General features: G+C 44.5%; 2 protein-coding genes across 2 annotated transcripts; both read left to right on the top strand.

Annotated features, from left to right (window-relative positions):
- The first annotated feature begins 7444 nt into the window (after positions 1-7444).
- On the top strand, positions 7445-11193 carry LOC306710813 (stomatin-like protein 2, mitochondrial). Its single transcript, XM_079179509.1, has 10 exons — positions 7445-7571; positions 8496-8648; positions 8765-8864; positions 8936-8994; positions 9091-9192; positions 9291-9425; positions 9559-9703; positions 9870-9949; positions 10062-10190; positions 10298-11193. The coding sequence occupies exons 1-10, from the start codon at positions 7527-7529 to the stop codon at positions 10382-10384; spliced, it is 1035 nt and encodes a 344-aa protein (XP_079035635.1). The 5' UTR covers positions 7445-7526; the 3' UTR covers positions 10385-11193.
- Positions 11194-12799: 1606 nt separating this feature from the next.
- On the top strand, positions 12800-21173 carry pigo (phosphatidylinositol glycan anchor biosynthesis, class O). Its single transcript, XM_079179495.1, has 11 exons — positions 12800-12922; positions 13222-13700; positions 14098-14241; positions 14324-14447; positions 14636-14795; positions 16365-16547; positions 16684-18274; positions 18364-18567; positions 19062-19246; positions 19335-19405; positions 19810-21173. Exons 2-11 carry the CDS (start codon positions 13223-13225, stop codon positions 19937-19939), a joined length of 3270 nt encoding a protein of 1089 aa, XP_079035621.1. The 5' UTR covers positions 12800-12922; position 13222; the 3' UTR covers positions 19940-21173.
- The last annotated feature ends 1600 nt before the right edge of the window (positions 21174-22773 follow it).

The following is a 22773-nucleotide window of genomic DNA, read 5'->3' on the forward strand; positions in this document are numbered from 1 at the left end:
CAGCGCACATTACGGATCAAAGAATTAGTATTTGACCGCCCCCCAAAAAGTCTCAGTACAGTGCTCGCCTGTGGTGGAATCATTTTGAGTTCTGGGGCGCCGCAAAAAAAATACTTCATATATAAATTATGTTTAAAAGATTTATTTTGTTTCATAAGAGTTTAAAATAAATATTATCCTCATTTACAAAAAATTAAAAGAGGGTGAAAAAAAGAAGAGAAAAAAAACGTTCTTCTATATTTAGGCCCTTTTTTAAACAAATACAATAACCCTTTGTGCCAAAATGTATATGAAAGAAAAAAAAGATATTATACGTTGTTTGTCGGAGGTGGCTCCATCATTACAGAGTGGACCAAAATGCTGGCCATTGGTCTCGTTGGCACAGAACAGGATGTTGCATAATGCGCTTTGCTGCAGTAAAGGATGCTAGATCTATGCTAGGAGTGTCCGTCTTCTATTTAGTGTTAACCCAGACAGCTTTAGTCTTGTTATTGACCGTTAACATGTCCATGGAAGGGAGACTCTGAACTGGTTTTGAATCTAGCTAAAGGTCAATAGTTACATTGTTATTATCATTTGGAGCCCTAAAGAAAAACATAGTATCATTTTTTTGGAGGAGGGGATAACCCATAATAAACATAGTTTTCTCTCTCTGGTGGAATAGTAAAAGCTATGTCTTCTAGTCATCCTCTGAACTAAACAGCATGGACCCCCAACTGCTCTTATTGTTATCATATATTACATTTTGTATATCTTTGTCAGACATGATAAAATATCCAGCAATGGTACACTAACCCTTACTTCTATTACCATTGATGTAGATGTGATTTTAAAGGGACAGTTCCACGAGCAACTACGGTGGAAAGAAAATAGTTCCTCCATGAACCCGCTCACTACGAGGTTTATGGTTTAAAATGTATCTTGATGGCTCTCACAGCAAAACAATGTACCTCGATGAAAAACACTACAGGTAAGAGGACAAAATAAGTATTTTTGATTTCAGGGTGAACTGTCCCTTTAAGCATCTGCTGACTAATTCAAAATCAAATAACCCTTCATATTTAGCCATCAATATATCATAACTGTTCGTCTCCTGATGCATAACTCTTACTTTAAACTCATCATCCTACACTGATCATAAAGTATACTCGTGGCTACGGTCTGTTGTTGTGATATTTATAAGTCAATACAGCAGGATCACTTATGGGCTAACGTTAACAGCTGGTGTGGCAGTCTGCTGAAAGCTCCGATAAATAGAGCTAACATAGAGAAACAGCGATGCGACTAATGCTTTACATTGTCCTCGCCAACAGTCTGCGTTTAAAAATGAAAAAAAAAAAGTTAAATCACGACAGGACAAATGTAGGCTACTAGACACTGTTCTTGTCCCTTTAGGGGGGGAGGAAGGGGGGCCTCATGCCAGAGAACCTGCTCTGCAAGATTTCACTGATATTATCAGATTGAATATAAAAACATTCCACTTGTAACTTTTACGTGTGAAACACTTCGTGTCGTTTCTAACCGCTTGAAGAACTACTAAAAGAAGAGAAGTTAAACTCACCTCTGACACACAGTAGCGACATGGCAAAGCGCTTCTTCCAGTAGTTTCGCACAGTTTTGCAGCTCTCAGCTGAGATTTACTCCGTCCGGCATCGTTGCACGCGGTTAAATGACTTTTTTCAAACCGCCGGTAAGCTCCCAAACGGGTGTTTTCACAGGTGGTTTTCCGGTGCTGGACTTGGGCAGAGAGCGGCGGCCCCCCGCCACGGCCACGCCATTATTAAAACTCTCATCACAGGTTTCACAGACTGACGAACAACCTGAGGGCACGGAGGAGAGGGGAAAGGCGGGGTCGAGGCACCTGCTTACTGGCGTCCGTGGTGTCCAATGAGAATGCAGCGTCGCGCTGGAGGGCGGAGCCCTTTGAATCAGCAGAAATCTGACCAATCGCTGTGAGGGACAAGGTTGGAGGAAGAAACCGGGTGACGTGAACAAATTGTAAGGAGACCAAACTCCTGTAACTTTATTAAGATAGCTGCCATTTGTCTTGTTTAATTTTACCCGCGGCTTCAAAATTAGTTATATTCATTCATAACTTGCTTTTTTCCCGTTTGACTTTACTTATAATATCTGCACCACACATAACCGCACTGATTTCTTAGTTTCACAATTCTCTAATGCATCTTATCAATGCATCATTCACACATATTACTGGAAATTGTTGCATAGAGCTACAGTTGCTGCATACTATAAGAACCAAATCCAAAAAAAATGTGTGTCAAGTCAGGTCAGGATTATCAATTCCTTCCTGACAAAGAGATTTACAAAAAAGCAGCCCACTATAATGAACAACTAATTTAAAGAAGAAAAAAAATATATAGCCACCTAGTGATCAAACGTAGACTGACACATGTGCCCCATGCAAAGGGGCCTTATGAACATGCATGATATAAACCAAAGGATCCCGCACAACAATAAGTTACATTTTGTAAATGGGAGTAAGGTTTACTACGCAGTACACCTGTAAGAGAGCAAAGACAAAACCAACAGCACCACCCTGTGTAATTAGGGAGTCATTACATTTGGACTTCGTTGAATCGTTTAATCGAAAGAGTGGATACAAAAACTTGAACAATTGTGGGTATTTCAAAGTTGTCCTAATGTTCTAGTGTCTATGCACAGCAATCTACATCTCTGGCCTCCACCTGACGATCCTGGAAGACAGCCCTGGAAACCTGCTCCACCTCCAGCCTCGTCCAGCTCCAGCCCTGAGCCTTCTTCACCAGACACCTCCAGCCTCCGTCTACTCCTTCAAATACTAGCAGTCTGCCTGAACCTCCACCTATGGTCTCTGCCATTAACCTGCAACTCCACCTCCACTTGAAGATTCTGGTAGACATCTGCAACCCAAACCTCCACCTACAGCCTCTGCCAGCAAACCTCTATTTATCTTTTCTTTGCTCTTTTGTTGGGGGTGTGTTGCCCAGTGAAGAACGCAATCCCATCACTGTGAATTCATGGGGTCAACCTGACCAGGATGCCGTTCTTTTGTTGGGTATCTGAGCTATTTTAAGATGACACGGTAGAAGAAAAACAAAGCACAACCTTTGTGCTGACATATGAGGTCAAAACCTAGTTTGTATTGAGCCCTGAACAGGAGGAAAGCTGTTGCCTGGTTACTGTTTATTTACCTTTTGTTCCCCAAACTGGATCGGATAAGGGTTGGGTGATCACTTCCACTTTCACATCATCCATTTGGGGTTACTCGAGATCGTCAAGAGGCAATCTCAATCGCCAGGGGGCGGAGTGGGAGAGGGTGTTACGTCACAGCACGTCAGGGAAATGCCATCATGGAAAACTTTGTCTTTGTGTCAAAAAAGATGTAGCTTCTTGTATTTGGGGATAATATGGGCTTTACCCAGATGCCAAAGTGAGAAAAACAAAAACTGTTCTCTGACCCATGGAGACAGTGTGTTCACCAGGGAATTCAGAGAGACAGCTTCAACTCACCTACAACCTGTTCCAGATCTTGCCTTCAGCCTTCGTCACTGACCTGCATCGCTGCCTCACCGGTAGATTCTGCCACAATTGCCAGATGAACAGAAATTCATTAAACGTACCCGTATTGATGACCTAAGTACAAATTCCCTCTTAATATTTACAGATAATTGTAGTTTTTTCGATCGCGAATGGACTTGAGAAGATGATCTGTATCCTGATGATGTGAAGGAGGAGCTTTTATACTGCCATGTGAAGACCTATAAGTGAAAGAGCAGAGGCCAAGGATGCACTCAGAATGGTAAATATACCCTTTTAGGTTGCAAATAGTTAACTGTGTCATAATAGTCTGCTTGGCCTGAAGAATTTAAGCTGCCTTCATGTTTAAATGTACACCACCTTCTTCTCCTCACAGGTATCATGTTGAGTGAAGGAAGAACAGGAATCAGGAGAACGGGACGGTTCGTCCACCAGAAAGAGCTCTTCTTCCTCCCACAATGCTTTGCACCCAATGTACTGTTACCAGTGTAATGCACAATTATATGAGATGTTTCAATATCTGTCCATGTCTTTTTAGTTCATTTGATTTTAAATGCATGTTAGCAATGATTAAACCTGTTTTCATTAGATTTAAACAGGGATGTTTGATATATTTGTAAAATAACATCTGAGGATTAACTCAAATATTTAGAATGTAATGGAGGTTTGGAGCTGTATGATATATTCACACAACACATTTTCTTTGTGTTTTTTCCTCAGGCCCTGGTGGACTTCACAGACTTCCAGATCTGCCAGGAGCTGATCAAGACCAAGGACACAAGAGCTGTGCATCAGAGATGCTTCTTCCTCCTCCTCATCCTCCACGTTCACCTCCATGCTCTTCTCAAAGCTCAATAAAGTCCATCACTCTCTGCACAACGTTTTGTTAACTTGTGTTCCTTAGTTGTTGAACCATTTCAGAACTTATACAAGGCATTTTTGAGTGAATGTAAAACTAATTCTGGAAATAAAGTCATCAAATCAACTTATTCCGAGAGGTTGTTAGCACACTTCCCAGCATGCATTGTGTGTGGGTTTAAATTCTCCACAGAACCTCGTTCATACTAATTTGGGGAAAGTTATAATGGAGAGCTTTTAATGTATATTTTACTGCAAGTGTCTCAGATGAGTCACATGGTCCTCTCTATGACTAGAATTGAATCCATATGCTGTTCAGTTCTAATCATTACTCACTGATCCAGGTGTGGATGTGCTGCATTCTCTATGATTCAATGAAGTGTAATTCAATTTGCAAACATAAAAGGATGCCTATGAAAACTGAAAATAACTGTTAAATGAGTCTCAAAACTCACCTGAAATTCACAAAAGAATGATCAGCTGACAGTTTGATGAATTCATAGAAGTTGGAACAAACAAACTTCTTAAACTGAGTTCCAACAAAGTTATTTAACAAAAATACATCATTGTGTTCACCTTGAAATCCAACATTTCTCTTACAGTTTTTGACATGTGCTTCCATATATTTCAATACACAGAATTCACTTCAGCAACAGTTCAGTCAGCACAAAAGTTCATTTCACATCCGTGATGCGCTAACCCAACCAAAACACTCTCCTGACAGGAGTTGGATCAGCCAATCAGGTTGCTCAACACTCAGCTCACATGCACTGTTGATAGTTAGAGCTACCTGAAGTTAACGAAATATAGGGTGCTCCTCTAGAGGAGGTGAAAATTGTCAAAATGCCATAGTTTGAAAAAAAGAAACAAAAATTGAAAAGTATATTTTAAAAATAATAATAATAACATAAAATATATCCGATATATACACTAAATTATTATTACTATTTCTTCTTTCTGAATTCTCTGTCGAGACCAAATAAAATATTACTAATTTGAACTGATCATTTGCTTGTCTGTGAGTGTTAATAAACAGTGTCGGGCATTTTGACGCATTACATAATTGGTGTCATTTCTTTCCAGAACAATAAGAGGGTTAATAAATCATAAAGATTTGAATCGTACCACCTTAACAGAAGTAACAACACAGGAGAGAGTCACAAGGTGCAAAAGGAGCTTGTATAAAGTTGTGACAAGAGGCCTAATTAGAAAGAAGCTGAGTGGTTGAACCGGACTTCACTAAACAAACCAGAGGCTCACAAATAACAAATGATCAGTCTAAGACATTTAGAATCCAGAACAGGTGAAAGGGCTTTTTAAACCTTATCACACCGACATTTGAGTGTTGTACGTTTGTCATTGAAATGTTGGAGACAAAAGTAGTCCCAAACCAGACACTTTTTAATTTTATTGTTCAAAGAAAGAAAATGTGTCCACATTGTGATCCACTTTTAAGCTACGCAGCTCAATATACTGTCTTGTTATTACGTGACAGAACGAGCCAAACTTATTTATATTGGAATCACAGATTGTGAATATGTTATTGTATCATACAATGTGCTGAGTTCATGAAAAACATCAACTGCGCATGACTGTGGATGATAGTAAGGTTAAATAAGGTTTTAGGTCTATTGTACAGATGCTGATCAGCCTTCAACGTTGCAGCTGCAGGTTTTGTTTTCATCACGGGATTCTGCTTGATCACCCTAATGACGTCACGTTTGTGAAAGCCCAAACCTCTGTGAATGAACAGCTCTCTCGCCGGGTGCGGTGACGCGCGCCTGTAATCCCAGTTACCGGGAGGCTGAGGCTGGAGGATCGTTTGAGCTCAAGAGATCTAAACTGCAGCGGACTATGAAGATCGGGTGTCCGCACTAAGTTCGGTATCGATATGGTGCTCCTGGGGGAACCCGGGACCACCAGGCCGTCTAAGGAGGGGTGCACCGGCCCAGGTCTGTGTAAGGTTCTCTTTAAAAATGGCAGATGCATTACTTCTTTTGGTACATACAGTATGTTATGTACTATGTTCTATTCATTTAGGCGCTCTCTACAATTCAACACTCAACAGAAACATCTGTGGTTAAACAGAAGATGAGAGCAACCTATAGAAGCTGCTTCATGAGGATACATCTTCAGTTTTGGATGTTTTTCATCACTTCCTTGACACACTTGTTAAGGATATGCATAGATTATATCATCTTATTTAAAATATTTGGAAACTGAATCCTTCTAAATGCAAAGCATACTGCATTAACCTGTATACTGTACATTGTTCCATATTGTTGTACATTTTGAAAAGTGAAAACATGACATCTTCCCTTTCACAAACTTTATTTTACAAGTTCATTTTTAGTAAACAGCCAGAATTACACCTTACAGTGTTAAGAGTAACACTTTGTATAGTTAACAAACGATCCCTTTAGAGAGTTCATTTTTAATACTACGAACAAGTGTTGAGAAAAACTGACACTGGTTTGTGTTAAGAAGAGTTCAATTTGAACTCCAAAAAGAGTCAATTATAACACTACATTAGTGTTACGGTACTAACTCTCCAAAGATAGTTAATTCAACACTTTGTGGTGTGGACCCATATAGACTCTTCGAAAGTGTTAAAATCAATTCTTTAATGTGGCTATGCTGATTTTGCTGTGTGGGAACATAGTACAGTGCAATCATTTTTTTTGCATTTTTCTTCTTTTCTTCTCACAGTTTGTAATGAGGTGTCCAGAAATTATACATATAATAATTTTTCTTATATTCAGATAAACATCAAAAGGTATACTGATTTATAGCGATAGACACCTTATGAAAAAATACTTCACTCTACTTTCAGCACAGATTATGTAAAGTCATATCACAACAGAACACCATTCAATTATTGTTATTAATATTATTGTCATTGTCATTATTATTATTAGTAGTAGTATAATTATTTGTAGATACCATTATCGTGCTAGCGGAACCTTAGCCGTGCGGTTCTTGCCGCCCGCACTGACGGACTTTTCCACCGTTGCACCACTGATGTAACTTTCATTTCCTGACTGGTTAAGGGTCACACACATGAGTACAGAGTTTGTGTGGAGCCCACTTTACGGAGCCGAACCTTTACACGGCCACTGAAAGTCATTTTGATGATGTTGCGAACGCTCTGTCGGACCGGCGGCGCCCTCCTGCAGGTAAAATACAAGTCATGTAGTTACTCATATCCGGTATGTTGGCTCGTGCAGACCGTCTGTAGGACGGTTCTTCTCCAGCCCTGGGTGTCATTCAGCGTGCAACAGAGTGTTAATAAGCCACGAAATGTCGCTCTCCATCCCGGTAGAAGCGCCACTGAATCCGTATAAGTTAACAAAAGAAGCACCTTCTTTAGCTGATACTGACTGACATCCTAATCATTAACAGGAACATGAACTATTATGATGCGTTATTAAACCTTTGCAGCGTTAACCAATACATAATCAATAACGTCATATGCGCTAGATTCCATACGGTGTTTTAAAACACATACATATATTGAGCAGATCACCAAAACCAAAAATGAAGTGAGCAGGAGCAAAATATTTTTACATAAATGTATTTTGTTTAATATATTTTAGTGCATACCCCCAAGAGGTGGTTGTTTATGTGTGTTTTTATTTTATTTTATTTATTTTTTAATAATTTGTGTGATTGCTCGTAATTTATAAAGGAAAAACAACCACCCCTGACTGGTTTAAGCTTCTCCTGTGTGACAATGTGCTGCTTTTCTTCACCGTCAACTCAATATATTTAGGTTTTTGACCGTTGATTAGTCCAAACACACCATCTGCTGTGTCAGCTTTCACTCTAAGGGGCATTTTGCACATTCTATAGACTAAACAATCAAAACAGAATCATGAAAATGATTGTTAGTTGCAGTCCTATTTATTTTACTTTTAAATACAAGCGACATAATCTTTGTAGCAAGGATTTCGGTTTGAAAAGCATGTTCTGAGGATCGATTCATCAAACAGTAGTTCTACAATCTAATGGCACTTTTATTTATTATTTATTTTTCTCTTGACTGTGTGTGTGTGTGTGTGTGTGTGTGTGTGTGTGTGTGTGTGTGTGTGTGATTTTAGCAAACCCAGCGGGCTGCCCCGAGGTTGTGGGTCACACCAGCCCAGCAGCGATGGGCGTCCAGCCTGCCCGTGAACACCGTGGTCCTGTTCGTGCCCCAGCAAGAAGCCTGGGTGGTGGAAAGAATGGGTCGCTTCCACCGGATCTTAGAGCCGGTATCTACCCTTTCTTTCCCGAGGAGATTCCTGTTCAAATAAGGGCAAATATTCCCGAGGGAAATAAAAAGCAAAAGCTTGACAACCTGTTCCCCCCCCCCCTCTCTCTCTTTTAGGGTTTAAATTTCCTCATACCTCTACTGGACCGAATTCGCTACGTGCAGAGTCTCAAAGAGATTGTCATCAGTGTCCCGGAGCAGTCGGCAGTATCTCTAGGTGAGGGATCAGTACATCGGATCACATTCTGAGTTAATCGACATACAGTTCATTTCATCTTGTTGTTACAGACAATGTGACGCTACAGATTGACGGAGTGCTTTACTTAAGGATCCTCGACCCTTTGAAGGTACGCCATGCCCGAATGATTGTCCGCTCCCTGTGTGTTGTTTTTAGTCCGATCATAGAAATAGTGATTTCATATTTGCCACGTTTCGGCCTCCAGGCCAGCTACGGCGTCGAGGATCCAGAATATGCCGTCACGCAGTTGGCGCAGACCACCATGCGGTCGGAGCTGGGCAAACTCACACTGGACAAAGTGTTCCGGGTAATGACAAACCTCCCCCCCCACATTGCTCTGCAGGCTTGTAACGAAAGATGTCATGAGCACTTTGGATATTAACTTTTTAACATTTCTTTTTGAAGGAAAGAGAGTCCCTCAACTCCAACATCGTCCACTCCATCAACCAAGCGTCGGACGAGTGGGGGATCCGTTGCCTCCGTTATGAAATCAAGGACATCCACGTTCCACCTCGCGTCAAAGAGTCCATGCAGATGCAGGTGGGGCGAACAGAAACACTGAATGAAAGAAGGGAGTCACCTCCTTCATCCAGAAACATGTGTTTTCTGAGGAGGTCTTGTCTTAACGTAAAACAAAAGTTCCCTAACACATTTTTTACTCCGCCCCGTGTAGGTGGAGGCCGAGCGGAAGAAGAGAGCCACGGTGCTGGAGTCCGAGGGGACGAGGGAGGCGGACATTAACGTCGCAGAGGGTCACAAACAAGCTCAGATTCTGGCCTCGGAGGGCCAGAAAGCAGAGCAGATCAACAATGCGTCCGGTGCGTGGCACTTTAAGACACCCGGCTGGGTTGTTTTTTTAGCTCTGTGGTTATTTACGCATCTTCTTTGAAGCTTTTAAGTTCAGGTCGCAGGGCTAATAAAAATACTGAAATGACCAATGAAGACGAGTTGTACACCACTAATCGATTACTTTGCTCCCTCCAGGTGAGGCCCAAGCAATCTTGGCCAAAGCAGAGGCAAAAGCGAAGGCTATCCGTATGCTGTCGGACGCTCTGGCTGAGCAGGTGAACAGGAGATTCGGGTGTTTTTTCATGACATATCCATGATCGCAGTACTATTTCGTAAAAGTGAATTTTGATTATCTAAAAAAAAAAAATGTAATCGTGCACCGTACAGAATGGAGACGCGGCAGCCTCGCTAAGTGTGGCCGAGCAGTACGTGTCCGCCTTCTCCAAGCTCGCTAAAGACTCCAACACCATCCTGCTGCCCTCCAACACCGGGGACATCAGCGGAATGGTCACGCAGGTATTTACACACGCGCATCATTTAGTTCTATTCATGTTTCGGGGTATTTTGTTGTAAGTTTGTTGTTGAATCTATATGGTAACATCTGGAACTCTCCCGGCACTCAGGCTATGACAATTTACGGCGCGTTGGCAAAGCCGAGCCCGAAAGCGGCAGAGAAGAGCAACAAGTTTGGGCACCAATCGTCTCAGTAGCGGAGGACTCGGTGGATGAACTCCAAACAGTAGAATGACACAGAAGCAGCAGAAGAAGAAGAAGCAGCAGCAGCAGTCTTTGGCCCCGAGGCGTCGCTGTGTGTGTGTAAAGTCTCACATACCTTCTGCCGACAGGACAGAAGGAGAATAAACTGCAAACTTCATAAACTTCTGGGATCTTTTGCCCTGGGAGTGTTGGGGAAAAAATCCCATCTTTTGTAAGAGGAGTTTTAATCTTCGCTGACTGTTCTATATGCTCAGTTATTGTCAGATTTGGGAAATTGACAGCAGGCTTCAGCCAAATATACTCACACACCGGTGACTCTGGCAGGCTGATAAAATGGAGAAATTGAATGCTAGAAAATATGCGATTTTTGATAATACGTTTATTATTTGTGGGCGATTTATATCGTGCATCGGATCTGTTGAGGTATGTATTGTTGCACAGACCCTGGTTGAATTGGATGTAAAGGGTTAAACTTTAAAAGGAGCAGTGTGTAGGATTTAGTGACATCTAGTGGTGAAGTTGCAGATTGCATCCAACTGAATACCCCTCCACCCACTCCTCCCTTTCCAGGCGTGTCTGAGAACTACGGTGGCCCGCAGGTAACGTCAAATGAAAAAGAGGCTCTCGCTAAAGCCATTGTTCAGTTTGTCTGCTCCGGGCTACTGTAGATACACGGCAGAACAAGATGGCGGACTCCGTTAAGAGGATCCGCTCACTATGTAGCTATAAACGGCTCATTATATGCTAACAAAAAAAAAAACACAGGTCATTTTACATTAATGAGAAACATAGTTGTGAATAATAGATTCAATTTCTGCCAATAAATCTTACACACTGTTGCTTTAAGTGCAACGTAAGATTGTGTTGAATGTTTTCTTTTTTCTTCATCTTGCGACCTGTTTAACAGGTTCTGTGGGTACATTAGTAATAGCAGGGTAATTACACGTTTATAAACGGCTTGTTTACAGACACCAGTGAAGATTCTTCTGTCTTCAGCATCGTTGGGACCAGCTTCAGTCGCTACATGTGATGTCTGATTGGATGCCTCTTAATGATGGGCTGTGTCCCAAAGTTTAGTTAATTCACAATTTGGCCTGTTCGATTGAATATCTCCCTGGTCACGTATTTAATTAAGAAATGTTATTTTCTAATATTCAACTTTTTTTTTTCTAGATAACTAGCTGGTATACAAGGACATGCCTCGGGACAAATGTTCCTTTCCTCTTCAAATTTGTATTCACCCCTTATGTCTTATTATGGAATATATTTATTAAATACCATGATTATCTGCAAATACAGCAAGTTTGTCATTTCATTGGCTTCAGTGCTAACAGGTTTTGGCACATGTATGTCATTTGAGGCTCTCATGAAGTTGAGTGCTTCGGTAGGTTTACGACATGGTGGAACGGGATGTTATGAACTTGAATGAAAAAATAAAATGAGAGGAAGAAGTGTTCAATTCATCAGAAACAGCTGGACGTCCTCAAATGTAATGTCTGGAATAATCTTTAATTTTGTTAAAGAAAGACTCAGATGGATGTTAAAGTTGACCTCCATGTTTTGGGTCAGTTCGGGTTTCAGCAATGTTAACTTACCATAAAATTTAAAAAAATTTAAAAGTTGGTAAGGTCTGTGTGTCAAATACATATATAAAAAAATGGCCTACAGAACAAATGTATATATATATTTTTTGTTACATCCCCAAATGTACAGAAGCAGTCAAATATTTTTATTCGTAATCATGTGATGGCCTGAACTGTGCCAGCATGCCTTCATGCATTAGTAAAAATAACCTTTTAAAAAGTTGTCCGTGGGAAATGTCGCTTATGACAACTTTGTATTTAAAAGCCGACAATCTTTTGAATACTGGATGATTTGTTGGTTCCTTGACATAATGACAGAGTGACACATCTTTGCTTGCTTTCTCCCTCTTGACCCGGGCTCTTTCAGCCCTCTTCTTTGCCTCACAGATGGTATTGACACGTGTAGCTTTTTATTGCGTTCTAAATCGATATATTCATTTTACGAATAGAAGAAATGTATCAAATATCATTAGTACAATTCCGTCACTCAATTATTTAAATGTCAGTTAAGACATGTGAACTGTGAAAGAAAACAGACATTAATGACCGCGGTTTAGAGAGCAGCTGAAAACCTCCTGTTTTAGACTTCTTTTATGCAGTCTGTTGTTTTAGAAAGGGATTGACCAATTTCCGGTAAACGCCAGCTAGGTTTTAGGTTTTCATCCATTATCAATTTGTGACTGAAAGTCCGAGTTCAGGGCACACAAAACATTATACTCTTTGGTGTTACATCGAAAACCGCCCGCCCCGTTTTTCTGCCGGTTTGCATACGCACTGAGGTTCCTAGCTGTCACCAGCCACCTAATCTCATTGTACCGGAGTCCATATGAAGGTGAGGGAGGCGTCGCGCAGTTCTCCGTTTACCTGAGATACCTGTGCCCGCTGTGTTGTTAGCACACACACTCCCGCCCTCCGGCCGCGAGAGGACGAGAACCCGACCGCTACAAGGTCAGTGACGAGAGCGAGACAAAGCTAGCCGCGGCTAACAAACGTGAACTTATTAACAAGCTAACGTGAAGAGGAGGACACGGTTAACACCACCTGTCACGTCCCAACAGCGCGTGCCTAGTGTTTTTTGGTCTAAGTGGAAATTTAAGGTTTCTGTCAATTTACACGTTACTGGTGCTAGCATCTCGTGTAGCAGGTGTTACACACAGTTCGTTTGACTTTTCTTTACCTTGTGTGAAACAAGTGTGCTTGTTTTTTTGTGTGTGACCTGTACTTCTGTCACCTCTGTGCGTGTCCAGAATGAAGAGGCTCCCGGTGCTGTGGCTGCTCCTCTGGATGTGCGCGGTGTACGCCGTGGGCATCTACCTGTTCGTCGGCGGCTTCCTGCTGGTGAGGCTGGAGGTGAACAGGACCAGCACCTGCGGGGACGTGCTGCAGCCCGGAGAGGAGCCGGCAGACTTCTGCCGCGTGCGGCCGCGTTTCCGCAGGGCCGTCCTCCTCATCGTCGACGCCCTCAAGATCGACTTCGCCTGGTTCGACCCCGACAACGCGGCGCCACGAGCCTACGAGAACAAGCTGCCCGTGCTGGAGGAGACGGTCTCGTCCAGGCCCGCCCACAGCCGCCTGTACCCGTTCCGCGCGGACCCGCCCACGACCACCATGCAGAGGATCAAGGGCTTCACCACCGGCTCCCTGCCCACCTTTGTGGACGTGGGCAATAACTTCGCGTCCAGCGCCATCCTGGAGGACAACCTCATCCACCAGTTCGGGCAAGTGGGTGAGTAGTGACACAGTGTGTCCGCGACATTTTAGATGAAGTGCCCGAGTAGTCCATGGTTTAAAATATGAGTGAGGAAAAAAAGACTGCACCTCTTTAATTAATTTAATTACATTTATTTAGCAAGTTTCATACAGGATAATTAATTAAAACACACAAGAAACAAGGCTAAATTAAAAACAAACAGTATTAAAGATGAGCATAAAAAAAAAGAAATCTCAATATCTCACTGTTGTCACTTGTTATTTCTATGCCCATACAGACGGGATTTCTTTCTGCTTGCATCGAACTTAATTTCACACTCAACATCTTCCATAAGTCCAGTTTATAATTTAAGCTTAAAGATGTTGTTGGACGTATACAGAGTCATAGCGACGTCGTCTGGATTTGTTCACAGGCAAACGCGTGGTGTTCATGGGCGACGACACGTGGGAGAACCTTTTCCCGAAGAAGTTCCACCGCTCTCTGCCCTTCCCTTCCTTCAACGTGAAGGACCTGCACACGGTGGACAACGGGATCCTCCAGCACCTCTACACCACCAGTACGTGTTCACACCTTTACCTCTGCCTTGTCCTCGTGCTCTGCTCGCGCCTCACACCTCTCCGTCTGTTGGTTTTTGACAGTGGTGGGGGACGACTGGGACGTCCTGGTCGCCCATTTCCTCGGAGTGGACCACTGCGGCCACAGGTTCGGCCCCGACCACCCAGCCATGGCCGACAAGCTCACCCAGATGGATGGCGTCATCAGGTCAGACCGCAGGCTTGTTTTCCCAGCCCCCCCCCCCCTCTCATCTGGCAGTCATCATTGAGTTATCAAGGAGGGAATCTAACAATGGCTGCAGCTGATTGGGTTCCACATCCGAGACATTGTGAGTCTTTATAGCAGGAGCCCCACAAAGATTTTCTCTGACCACCTTCATGTTTATTCCCCTCCAGGTCTGTGATGGACCGCCTGCAGAACGACACCCTGCTGGTGGTGATGGGGGATCACGGGATGACGGACACCGGAGACCACGGCGGAGAAAGTCAGAAGGAGACGGACGCCGCCATCTTCCTCTACAGTCCCTCCCCTCTGTTTTCCGCTCCGCCGTCCCAGGTCAGTGGTAGAGTAGCAGCCTTCTCCACAGGGGGGTTTGAACGTGAGGTGAGTGGTGAAGTCAGTGCGAAGGAGGGACATGCACAGGAAACAAAGTGTCAAAGGTACAAAAAACAATGCTAGTAGTCAAAATGAATCCCAGGTACAGTATCCATAAAAGAAAACAAGAATCAGCCTAATTAAATTCCACTTCTGGCCCACTTTTTAATTGAGTAAAATAATATACTGACACTTAAGAAGGGTTTATAACCAGGTCTGTTAAGTCTTCATTAATAATAACCACACTGTCTTGCAAAAGCGTAGCCGTTCTATGAACGACTAGGAACAGAATTATAATAAACACCATGTGATGACAGCGCCAGTCTCGGCTCAGTTAGACCGATTTAGCCGATTTCCTGTTCCTGTCGCTCCTAAATGCCACGTTCCGGTAACCTGCAGTGAGAGACATGAGCACGGTGTCAGACTGCTGAGAGTTTACACAACAAAGTCATTATATTCTGTGAATAACTGGCAGAAAGAAAGCTTTGACTCCCGGACATGAAATACTGCCGAACGGCAGCGTTTGCCGTACAATTATGAAACGTCAAACCAACGATCATTTCTTTTCACGGCTGGACGGGCACTTCCACAAATCCGTTCATTTGATGCTGGCAGGTGGTCTCCGCCTCCTCGGAAAATCCACGACCCCTCTATTAAGAGCCGCTGCAGTGGGAGGTGACCGCTTGAGTTAACGGTTATCTGGTCATGAACTGCTCGCAGTTAAAGGAGCCCACTGACCTTTGGGAGATCTGTGCAGTCGCTCACAAAGGTCTCTGGGAGGTTTCTCTGTGCTTGCAAGTATTGTAATTATAGGCTGTTTAGTCTATAATTACATCTTTCAGAGTAAAGAGATAAACTTTGCCTGCAAAAAAAAAAAACATTCTCAATTTAGAAACTGTACAAAAAGTTGCTCAGTTAAACACAAAAAAAAGTCTTATGGGAAGAAAAATATTCTGCTGCTGCTGATGATGAATTGATATTTATTTATTGTTCTCTTAACTAAGGCTGGGTCACCAGCAGCAACAAGAACTTTGCCAATGCTTTGTGCCTTTAGCTGAACAGCTCCCCCATGTGGCCACAAGTGGTAATTGCAGAAGATAATGGTAAATACAATTTTCCTTAAATTCCCAAGATTCTCTTAAATCAGCTGCTGATATGTAGAGAAAACAAATAAATCATAAAGTCAGTGAACGCAACACAACATTTATGTCAGTAATACAGACTTCTATCTCATGTTTGCTAACATTAGCCACCATGAGCTGCTAGTCACAGCAGACCAGGTGAGGCTGCAGGGACTTAAGTCCTGAATGCAATGATTAGATTTATTTCTTATGAATTCAACTTTTTAAATGATTTGTGCTTCATTTGAAACTGATCAAAGAATCTGACTAGACGGTCGATGTAACTTCCCACCTCATCGCTGCTGAAGTTTGAATTTCCTTACTTTTAAGTTAATGCATGTATTCCTGTCACATTACGGATCTCTGATAATAACAGACCTTTTTCTTTTTTCTTTCCTCGTGTTTGTAGAGTGAACCGGACGTGGTGCCCCAGACGGACCTGGTCCCCACCCTGGCTCTGCTGCTGGGGGTCCCCATCCCGTACAGCAGTGTGGGGCAGGTTCTCCTGCCCGTGTTCCCTCCTCATGGGCAGACGGGAGACACAGTTGGAGGTCTCACCCAGCTGGAGGCGCTGTGGATCAATGCAAAACAGGTAGAATGCTCAGTTAAAAAGAGCCTCCAACACAGGAAACACCATCAGACTTCACATGTTACTTGTGTGTGTGTGTGTGTGTGTGTGTGTGTACGTGTGTGTAATTTCACCTTTTGTGACGGTTCTGTTTCTGAAGGTCAACCGTTTCCTGGAGACGTACTCCGGCATGGCCAAAGACATCCCAAGGGAGAGCCTCTCTCAGCTGAAGGCCGAGTTCTCCCGCCTCTCCTCCGAGTACCTCTCCACGGTGCGACAGGGTCGGCCCCCCTCCCCCCAGCTGGCCACCTCGCTGCAGGCCTACCTCACCTCGGTCAGGGACACCTGCCGAGCCACCTGGGCTCGCTTCAACCCGCTCAAGATGGCAGCAGGTCTGGCCATCCTGGCGTTCGCCTGCCTGACGTGTTTCGTCCTGTCCGAGCTGTCCCTCGCGCTGATCAGGGAGGACGGTCCCGGGCTGCGGGCCCCAGTCGTCGCGGCGCTGATGGCGGGGGTGTGCGCGGCCGTCGGTCAGCTGAGCTCGCGGGGCTACGTCGAGGTGTCGTGGTGCCTGGCTGCCGCCGCCCTCAGCTCGGAACTGCTCTTCCTCTGGAGAGCGCGCCGATGCGGAACCGCCGCCGCGGAAATGAACGGACCTAGAGCCAGCTGGCTGACCCCGCGGCGCCTCCTCGCTCCTCCTCTCCTGGTGCCGCTCCTCCGCTGTGCCTCCCTGCTCTCGGACAGCTACGTGATCGCAGAGGGCCGCGCGGTGACCTTTCTGGTGTTCTCCCTGGCTCTCTATATTCCCATCCGTCTCAACTGGGACGGCCTGCTCCTGCCCCCCAGCCACGACCCCCTGAAGGCGGCGGGGCTCCTGCCCTCCCCGGCCCTGTCCCCGTCGACCGTGAGGAAGGAAAGCGGCACCCTCCTAGCCTGCTTGGGGCTTCTCGTCGGCAGCCTCTACCTCTCCCTCTCCTTCCACGCCTGTCGGGAGGAGCAGGGCTCCTGCCAGCCGTCCCCGTTCCTCTCGCCCCTCTCCCGGTTGCAGGACAGCCGGCTGAAGAACCTCCACTACGTCCTCTCCGTCTTCGCCCTGGGCCTGTGGACGTATCTGCTGCGACGCTTTCTCCGCCATTACGGCAACCTCAACTCCGCAAGCGGGACGGTGTTCACGGCCCGCTGGGTCCTCCTGCTGCTGTCCGTGTGCCTAGCGCTCTACTGGGCCGTCAGTGCCACCCCAGAGGACAGCTTCAGGAATCTGGCCGAGCTGATCGGCCTGGCCCAGCTGGCCCTCCCCAGGGTCGCCTTCTGCCTCCTGGGACTGGGGCTGTCCCTGATCTGGCTCGACCCCCTCACCGTGTTCGCGAAGACCAGGGCCGCGGCCTCGGCCTCAGCCCGCAGCGCGTCCCTGCCCCCTCCGCGCTACCGAGCCAGCACGGGCATCAGCCCCCAAGCCGAGCTGCACCACCTCATCCCGCAGATCTACCAGCGCATGCGTCGCTCCCTGGACGACGGAGAGGCGAGCGTGGCCGTGGAGGCGGACGGCAGGCCCGCCGTGGAGGCCTACGGACTGGGGACGGTCTACTCCGCCCCTCTGCTGCTGTTCTGTGGCCTGCTGGGGCTGGGTCTGCTGCTGCTGCACCCGGAGGCCATGGCTCTGTCTTTCCTTCTGCTGCTGCTGGAGATGGGGGCTCTGCTGCACATTCACGCCTCCTCCACCACCCTCAGTGGTCTGCACGGAACGTGTCCCGGTGAGATTCTCACCATCTTTTTCGTTCTGTGCTTTGTTCGTCCATCATGACACGTCCTGATCATCTCTGATCTGATTCGTTTCCCTCAGGTGGCTTCAATGTGCCCTGGACTCCAGTGGTGCTGTGGTCGCTGGCTGCCACCCAGTTCTTCCACGCCACGGGTCACCTCCCCACCTTCCCCTCCATCCAGTGGGGCGCCGCCTTCGTGGGATTCCCCGACGGACACACGGGCACCGTGCTGCCCGCCTCCCTGGTCACCCTCAACACCTTCGCCTCACACATCTTGTTCTCAGGTAGATATAAAAAGAGAAGCAGCAACACGTGTGAGTTTATTCTGATTTACAAAAACAAATCAACTGTTGCACCTGCAAAAGTAATCGGACTGAGCTGGACAAAAGGCAAGCTACATTATAAACAATAAGATTCAAGAATATTTTAGATAAATATGAATACGATTCAAAATGCATACAATACAGTGTTCTAAAAGTGTGTTGTATACAGTTCAAAAACACAATTTTCACTGTGAAATCTTTTATTAATTAAGTACAAAAGCTAAAAAAACTAAAGTTTCTTATTCTGACTACATGAAGGCTAATGCATACTTTTTATGACAACATTTTAAATATTTGTAATAATAATATGTTTAAGAAATCAAAAAACTTAGAGCAAATTAGAATTGATCTAAAAAAGGTATCCTATGATATAGAGTCGTGGTCTCAGTGCAGGACATGAAACTGAACGTGCGCCCCGCTGATTCCCATTTGTGTCCACGTCTTGTTGCCGTCAGCCGGTTGCCCGTTGCTGCTGTTCTGGCCTCTGGTGTGTGAGGTGCGTGGGAGCAGGGCAGGAAGAGCCTGCGGTGAGGAGGGGGAGGACGCCGCGATGGAGATGAGGCTCAGAGAACACCCCCAGCAGTTCAGCTCGGCCCTCCTGCAGCTCTCCACTCGCTACCTCTTTATTCTCGGAGCACAGGTACGCCTTTCCTCCGCTCAGTCGGCCCCGTTCCATTCCGTGTCCTAATCACATTGTGAGAGTCATTGTTTCCCGCATCTCTTCTCAGGTCTTTGCGTCAGTCTGTGCAGCTGCTATCCTCAGGAGACACCTAATGGTGTGGAAGGTTTTCGCGCCCAAGTAAGTGCCCCAATGGACTTTACGGCTCACACAGGCTCACTAACAGGAAAAGGCTTTTTCAGGATGTGGACACGGTGCAACCGCTAACACAGGAAATGCACATTAGCGAGGGTCTACTTTACCGTAGACCACCACTGTAAGATATACATATTTACACCTGCTTATCTTAAAAGGTGGAATTCCTAGCTTTTTGTATTTATTTATTCTTAATCATGGTATTTTGCTTGTAGAAACATTGAGAAATATATGTTTGGAGTTATAGCTACTTTTTGAAATGTCATATTGTTACAGCGCTGTACTGCACAGCCCGTTGGGAGATGATTACAGAACATTATGTTTGAAAACAGAGTTGGACTTTTAAGTTGAATTTTGGTGCTACAGAGCCGTCTGTTTTCTCCTTCCAGGTTAATGTTTGAGGCCTCGGGGTTCCTGGTGAGCAGCGCATCTCTGCTGATCGGCGTCGCACTAGTGCTGCGAGTGGACGTGGCCGTGAGCCGCTGGTTTAAGAGACTTATCCCCGACGCCTCCAGGTAGCGACGGCGCTGCTGCTGCTGCTGCTGCTGCTGCTGCACCACGGATCCCCACCAGAGCTCACTGTGCCACAGAGAAAACGGACACGGCGGTGTCACTTTTTACTTGGATCCTTCACAACACAATAAGGAAACATTGCCATCTGTGTCTAGGATCACGGGAGGTTGCCACTTATTGTAGCTCCGTTGAGGGTTATGTCGTGCATTACTGACCCCGCCTCCTCTTCAGCCAGAGGATCAAGTCTCAGACTGACTGCATCCTGAGTCACATTGAAGATGTTTTTACAGATATAAGACGATAAGCTTGTAGACCGGCTCACCCGGCTCATGAGGTTGAAGGTTTTTATTTAACGCAGTCGGAGAAGGAACAGCAGTTTCTGAATGTCTCTCCTCAACTCTTGTTTTCTGAACTTGGAGGAAACCTTTCGAGGCCAGACAGACTTGCAAGTGGGTCACAGTGCAGCAGCCAAAAGAGCTTCTCTAGAAACATACAGAAAGCAGTGTATACTACTTACATAACTGGCACAGCTGGAGAGCAACAGCCTTTAAACAAAGATTGGCCTGTTGCAAGTCGAATATTAAGAGAAAATGAATAAATAATAAATAAATAAAATGACCACCCGACGTCTGGAGCTGCTTCATGATCTATTTGTAAGCAGATCTGCTCCATTTGGTGAAATCCATCCCAAGTGCTGGAGAAAATTCCATTCTTTTTGTTTTTGTACTTTTTGTATTTTCAAGATGTTGAAATAACATCTGGTTACTACCAATTCACATAGTATTGCTGTGAACCTTTATTTATTTTATTTGTATTACAGTTTTGGGTTCTTTATCTGTTCTTATTCTTTCTATAATTCAGATTCTTTTAATCACTAAAGATGCGTTTAAAAAAATAACTAAATCTCAAATGAAAGTTGTATCTTATAGGCCTCGTACATCTTTTGTCTGGAATAGGTGCCGAGCTTTGACCGATGCCTTTTATTTTCCCCCTCTATGATGTCATTACGTTGACATTATTAAATCCCAGAAATGCCGGCAGTTGATTTATTTGTGCGGGAGGTCTGAGTCCATGTCCGCCGTGCAGCTGTGGTCAGCAGCTGCAGCTCGTTAGCTAATGCATGATGTTAAATGAGCTCCAAAGCAATCGTACTGATGGTTGTACGGGAGCGACTGGTCCGTTAGAATGCTGTAGTGATGACGGGGCACTTTTTCCTGTTTTAAAATGTTTAATATATTAATATCTGATTTTTAAGTTTTTCATTCTGTAAAAAAAGAAATGTAATAAAACTTTTTTACGTGACGTCTTGGCCTCACCATGATTCCGATACATCTCCAGATCCCCGTGGTGCATTCCCTGTTTCAACTTTATTTATTGTTGCAGCACAAACTATTTGATACGGTGCTCAAAAGTGGTATTTAATGTTTAGTTTATTGATCCGAGGACTTGATGGAGGAGACGGTGCTGCCATAACTTTTTACTGCCCATCAGTCACGGTGCTTCATTCATTATTCACCGGAGCTCTTCCACATTTCCGCTTCCCATAAGTCTGGAAGTTGTCAAACATCTCACTTCTACGAATGGGCAAAGGTCAAAGGTCATATTCAAGACATTTCCTGTTGCCTCAGCCTGCCTGTAACCTGGTTGTGAACTCGTGATAAAAATGACCGAGGCAAGGAGTTTAGTTAGACATCTGTGTATTTACCCTCTGAGGCCCACAGTTGTAATATTACAGCGTCTGTTTGGAACTTAGTGCTACCTATTCCTGACTGAATGTAGACAAACACTACAAATAAGTATTTGACCTGTGGTATGAATTTTTAAGATACGAGTATTCTGACATTATTGACTCATCAGTTCCTAACAATACATGGACTTTGTTCAAATGAAAGCGGTGATATTTGGAAGAGTTGCAGTTCAGAGGTTTGCTGAAGACGGCGTAAACGGGAGGGAAATAATACACATCCATAAAAACCAATGCTCTGCTTTCAGATTGATAAATGCAAATGACAGAATACCATTGGACCGTCGCCGCTGCATGCTAACTGGACAGTTTGGATGTTGACTCAACACCTCAGGGATTTGCAGAGGCCTCAACAGGCCTGTGGGACGGAGAAAAAGACAAATAAATAAATGTGAAATGAAAGCAGCAACAACAGAGTCGGTGGAAATGAATCAACAGGCCTTTTAAACCACCAGATATATTACCCGTGATGTGAAAATCTCACTGTTGCTGGAAACCTTTATGTCTACTCATCGCCTGTCTCTTATCCACCGGAGACAATCACAATGGGCTCAAGTGTCCAGTTGCCTGGAGAGAATGGGATGACGGGGTACTGTGTGGGTGGGATGTTTTTTTTACATGAATTTCATCATTATTCATGATAAAAAAACAGTATGAATGAATTCAATAAATCTATATTCAAACAAGTGTATTTTTACATCTTGCAGTTATCATTTGCGCTAGAAGAGGGTGCCAGAGCATCAACAGGATGGCTGAACTTAGACGTTTTGAAGAAAACCGCTCCCCTTTTCCGGTAAATGACTGTTTAGTTACAGCCATTTGAAGAGTGTGATCTGAACAAACTTTTTCATAACTGAGGAGAAAAATCGTATTGTTCTTTTTGCTGGAGGATATTCATGCCAAACACAGAAAACTAAATCTTTACAGTGATGCAAATAACCAGGTCTCAATTGGTCCCATGTCCACAGAGAGAAGGACAATAACTCTGGACTCTGCTATCAGTGCATTTGACAACTTTTAGGAGCTAAAGATTTAAAAAAGGGTTATTCAAGTGTTGGTAGTGGGAAGTTGATTGATGTGAAAAAACAAATGTCCT

Source organism: Pholis gunnellus (assembly GCF_910591455.1).
Source record: "Pholis gunnellus genome assembly, chromosome: 18".
In the NCBI taxonomy this organism is placed as follows: Eukaryota; Metazoa; Chordata; class Actinopteri; order Perciformes; family Pholidae; genus Pholis; species Pholis gunnellus.

What these genes read in the sequence shown, in the direction of transcription:
- LOC306710813 (XM_079179509.1), top strand. Translation starts at nt 7,527, where the DNA reads ATGATGTTGCGAACGCTCTGTCGGACCGGCGGCGCCCTCCTGCAG. An exon ending in CCGGCGGCGCCCTCCTGCAG is followed by an intron (nt 7,572 to 8,495) that starts GTAAAATACAAG and finishes GTGTGATTTTAG; the next exon opens with CAAACCCAGCGGGCTGCCCC. An exon ending in GCAGATCAACAATGCGTCCG is followed by an intron (nt 9,704 to 9,869) that starts GTGCGTGGCACT and finishes TGCTCCCTCCAG; the next exon opens with GTGAGGCCCAAGCAATCTTG.
- pigo (XM_079179495.1), top strand. Translation starts at nt 13,223, where the DNA reads ATGAAGAGGCTCCCGGTGCTGTGGCTGCTCCTCTGGATGTGCGCGGTG. An exon ending in TGTGGATCAATGCAAAACAG is followed by an intron (nt 16,548 to 16,683) that starts GTAGAATGCTCA and finishes CTGTTTCTGAAG; the next exon opens with GTCAACCGTTTCCTGGAGAC. An exon ending in TGGAAGGTTTTCGCGCCCAA is followed by an intron (nt 19,406 to 19,809) that starts GTAAGTGCCCCA and finishes TTCTCCTTCCAG; the next exon opens with GTTAATGTTTGAGGCCTCGG.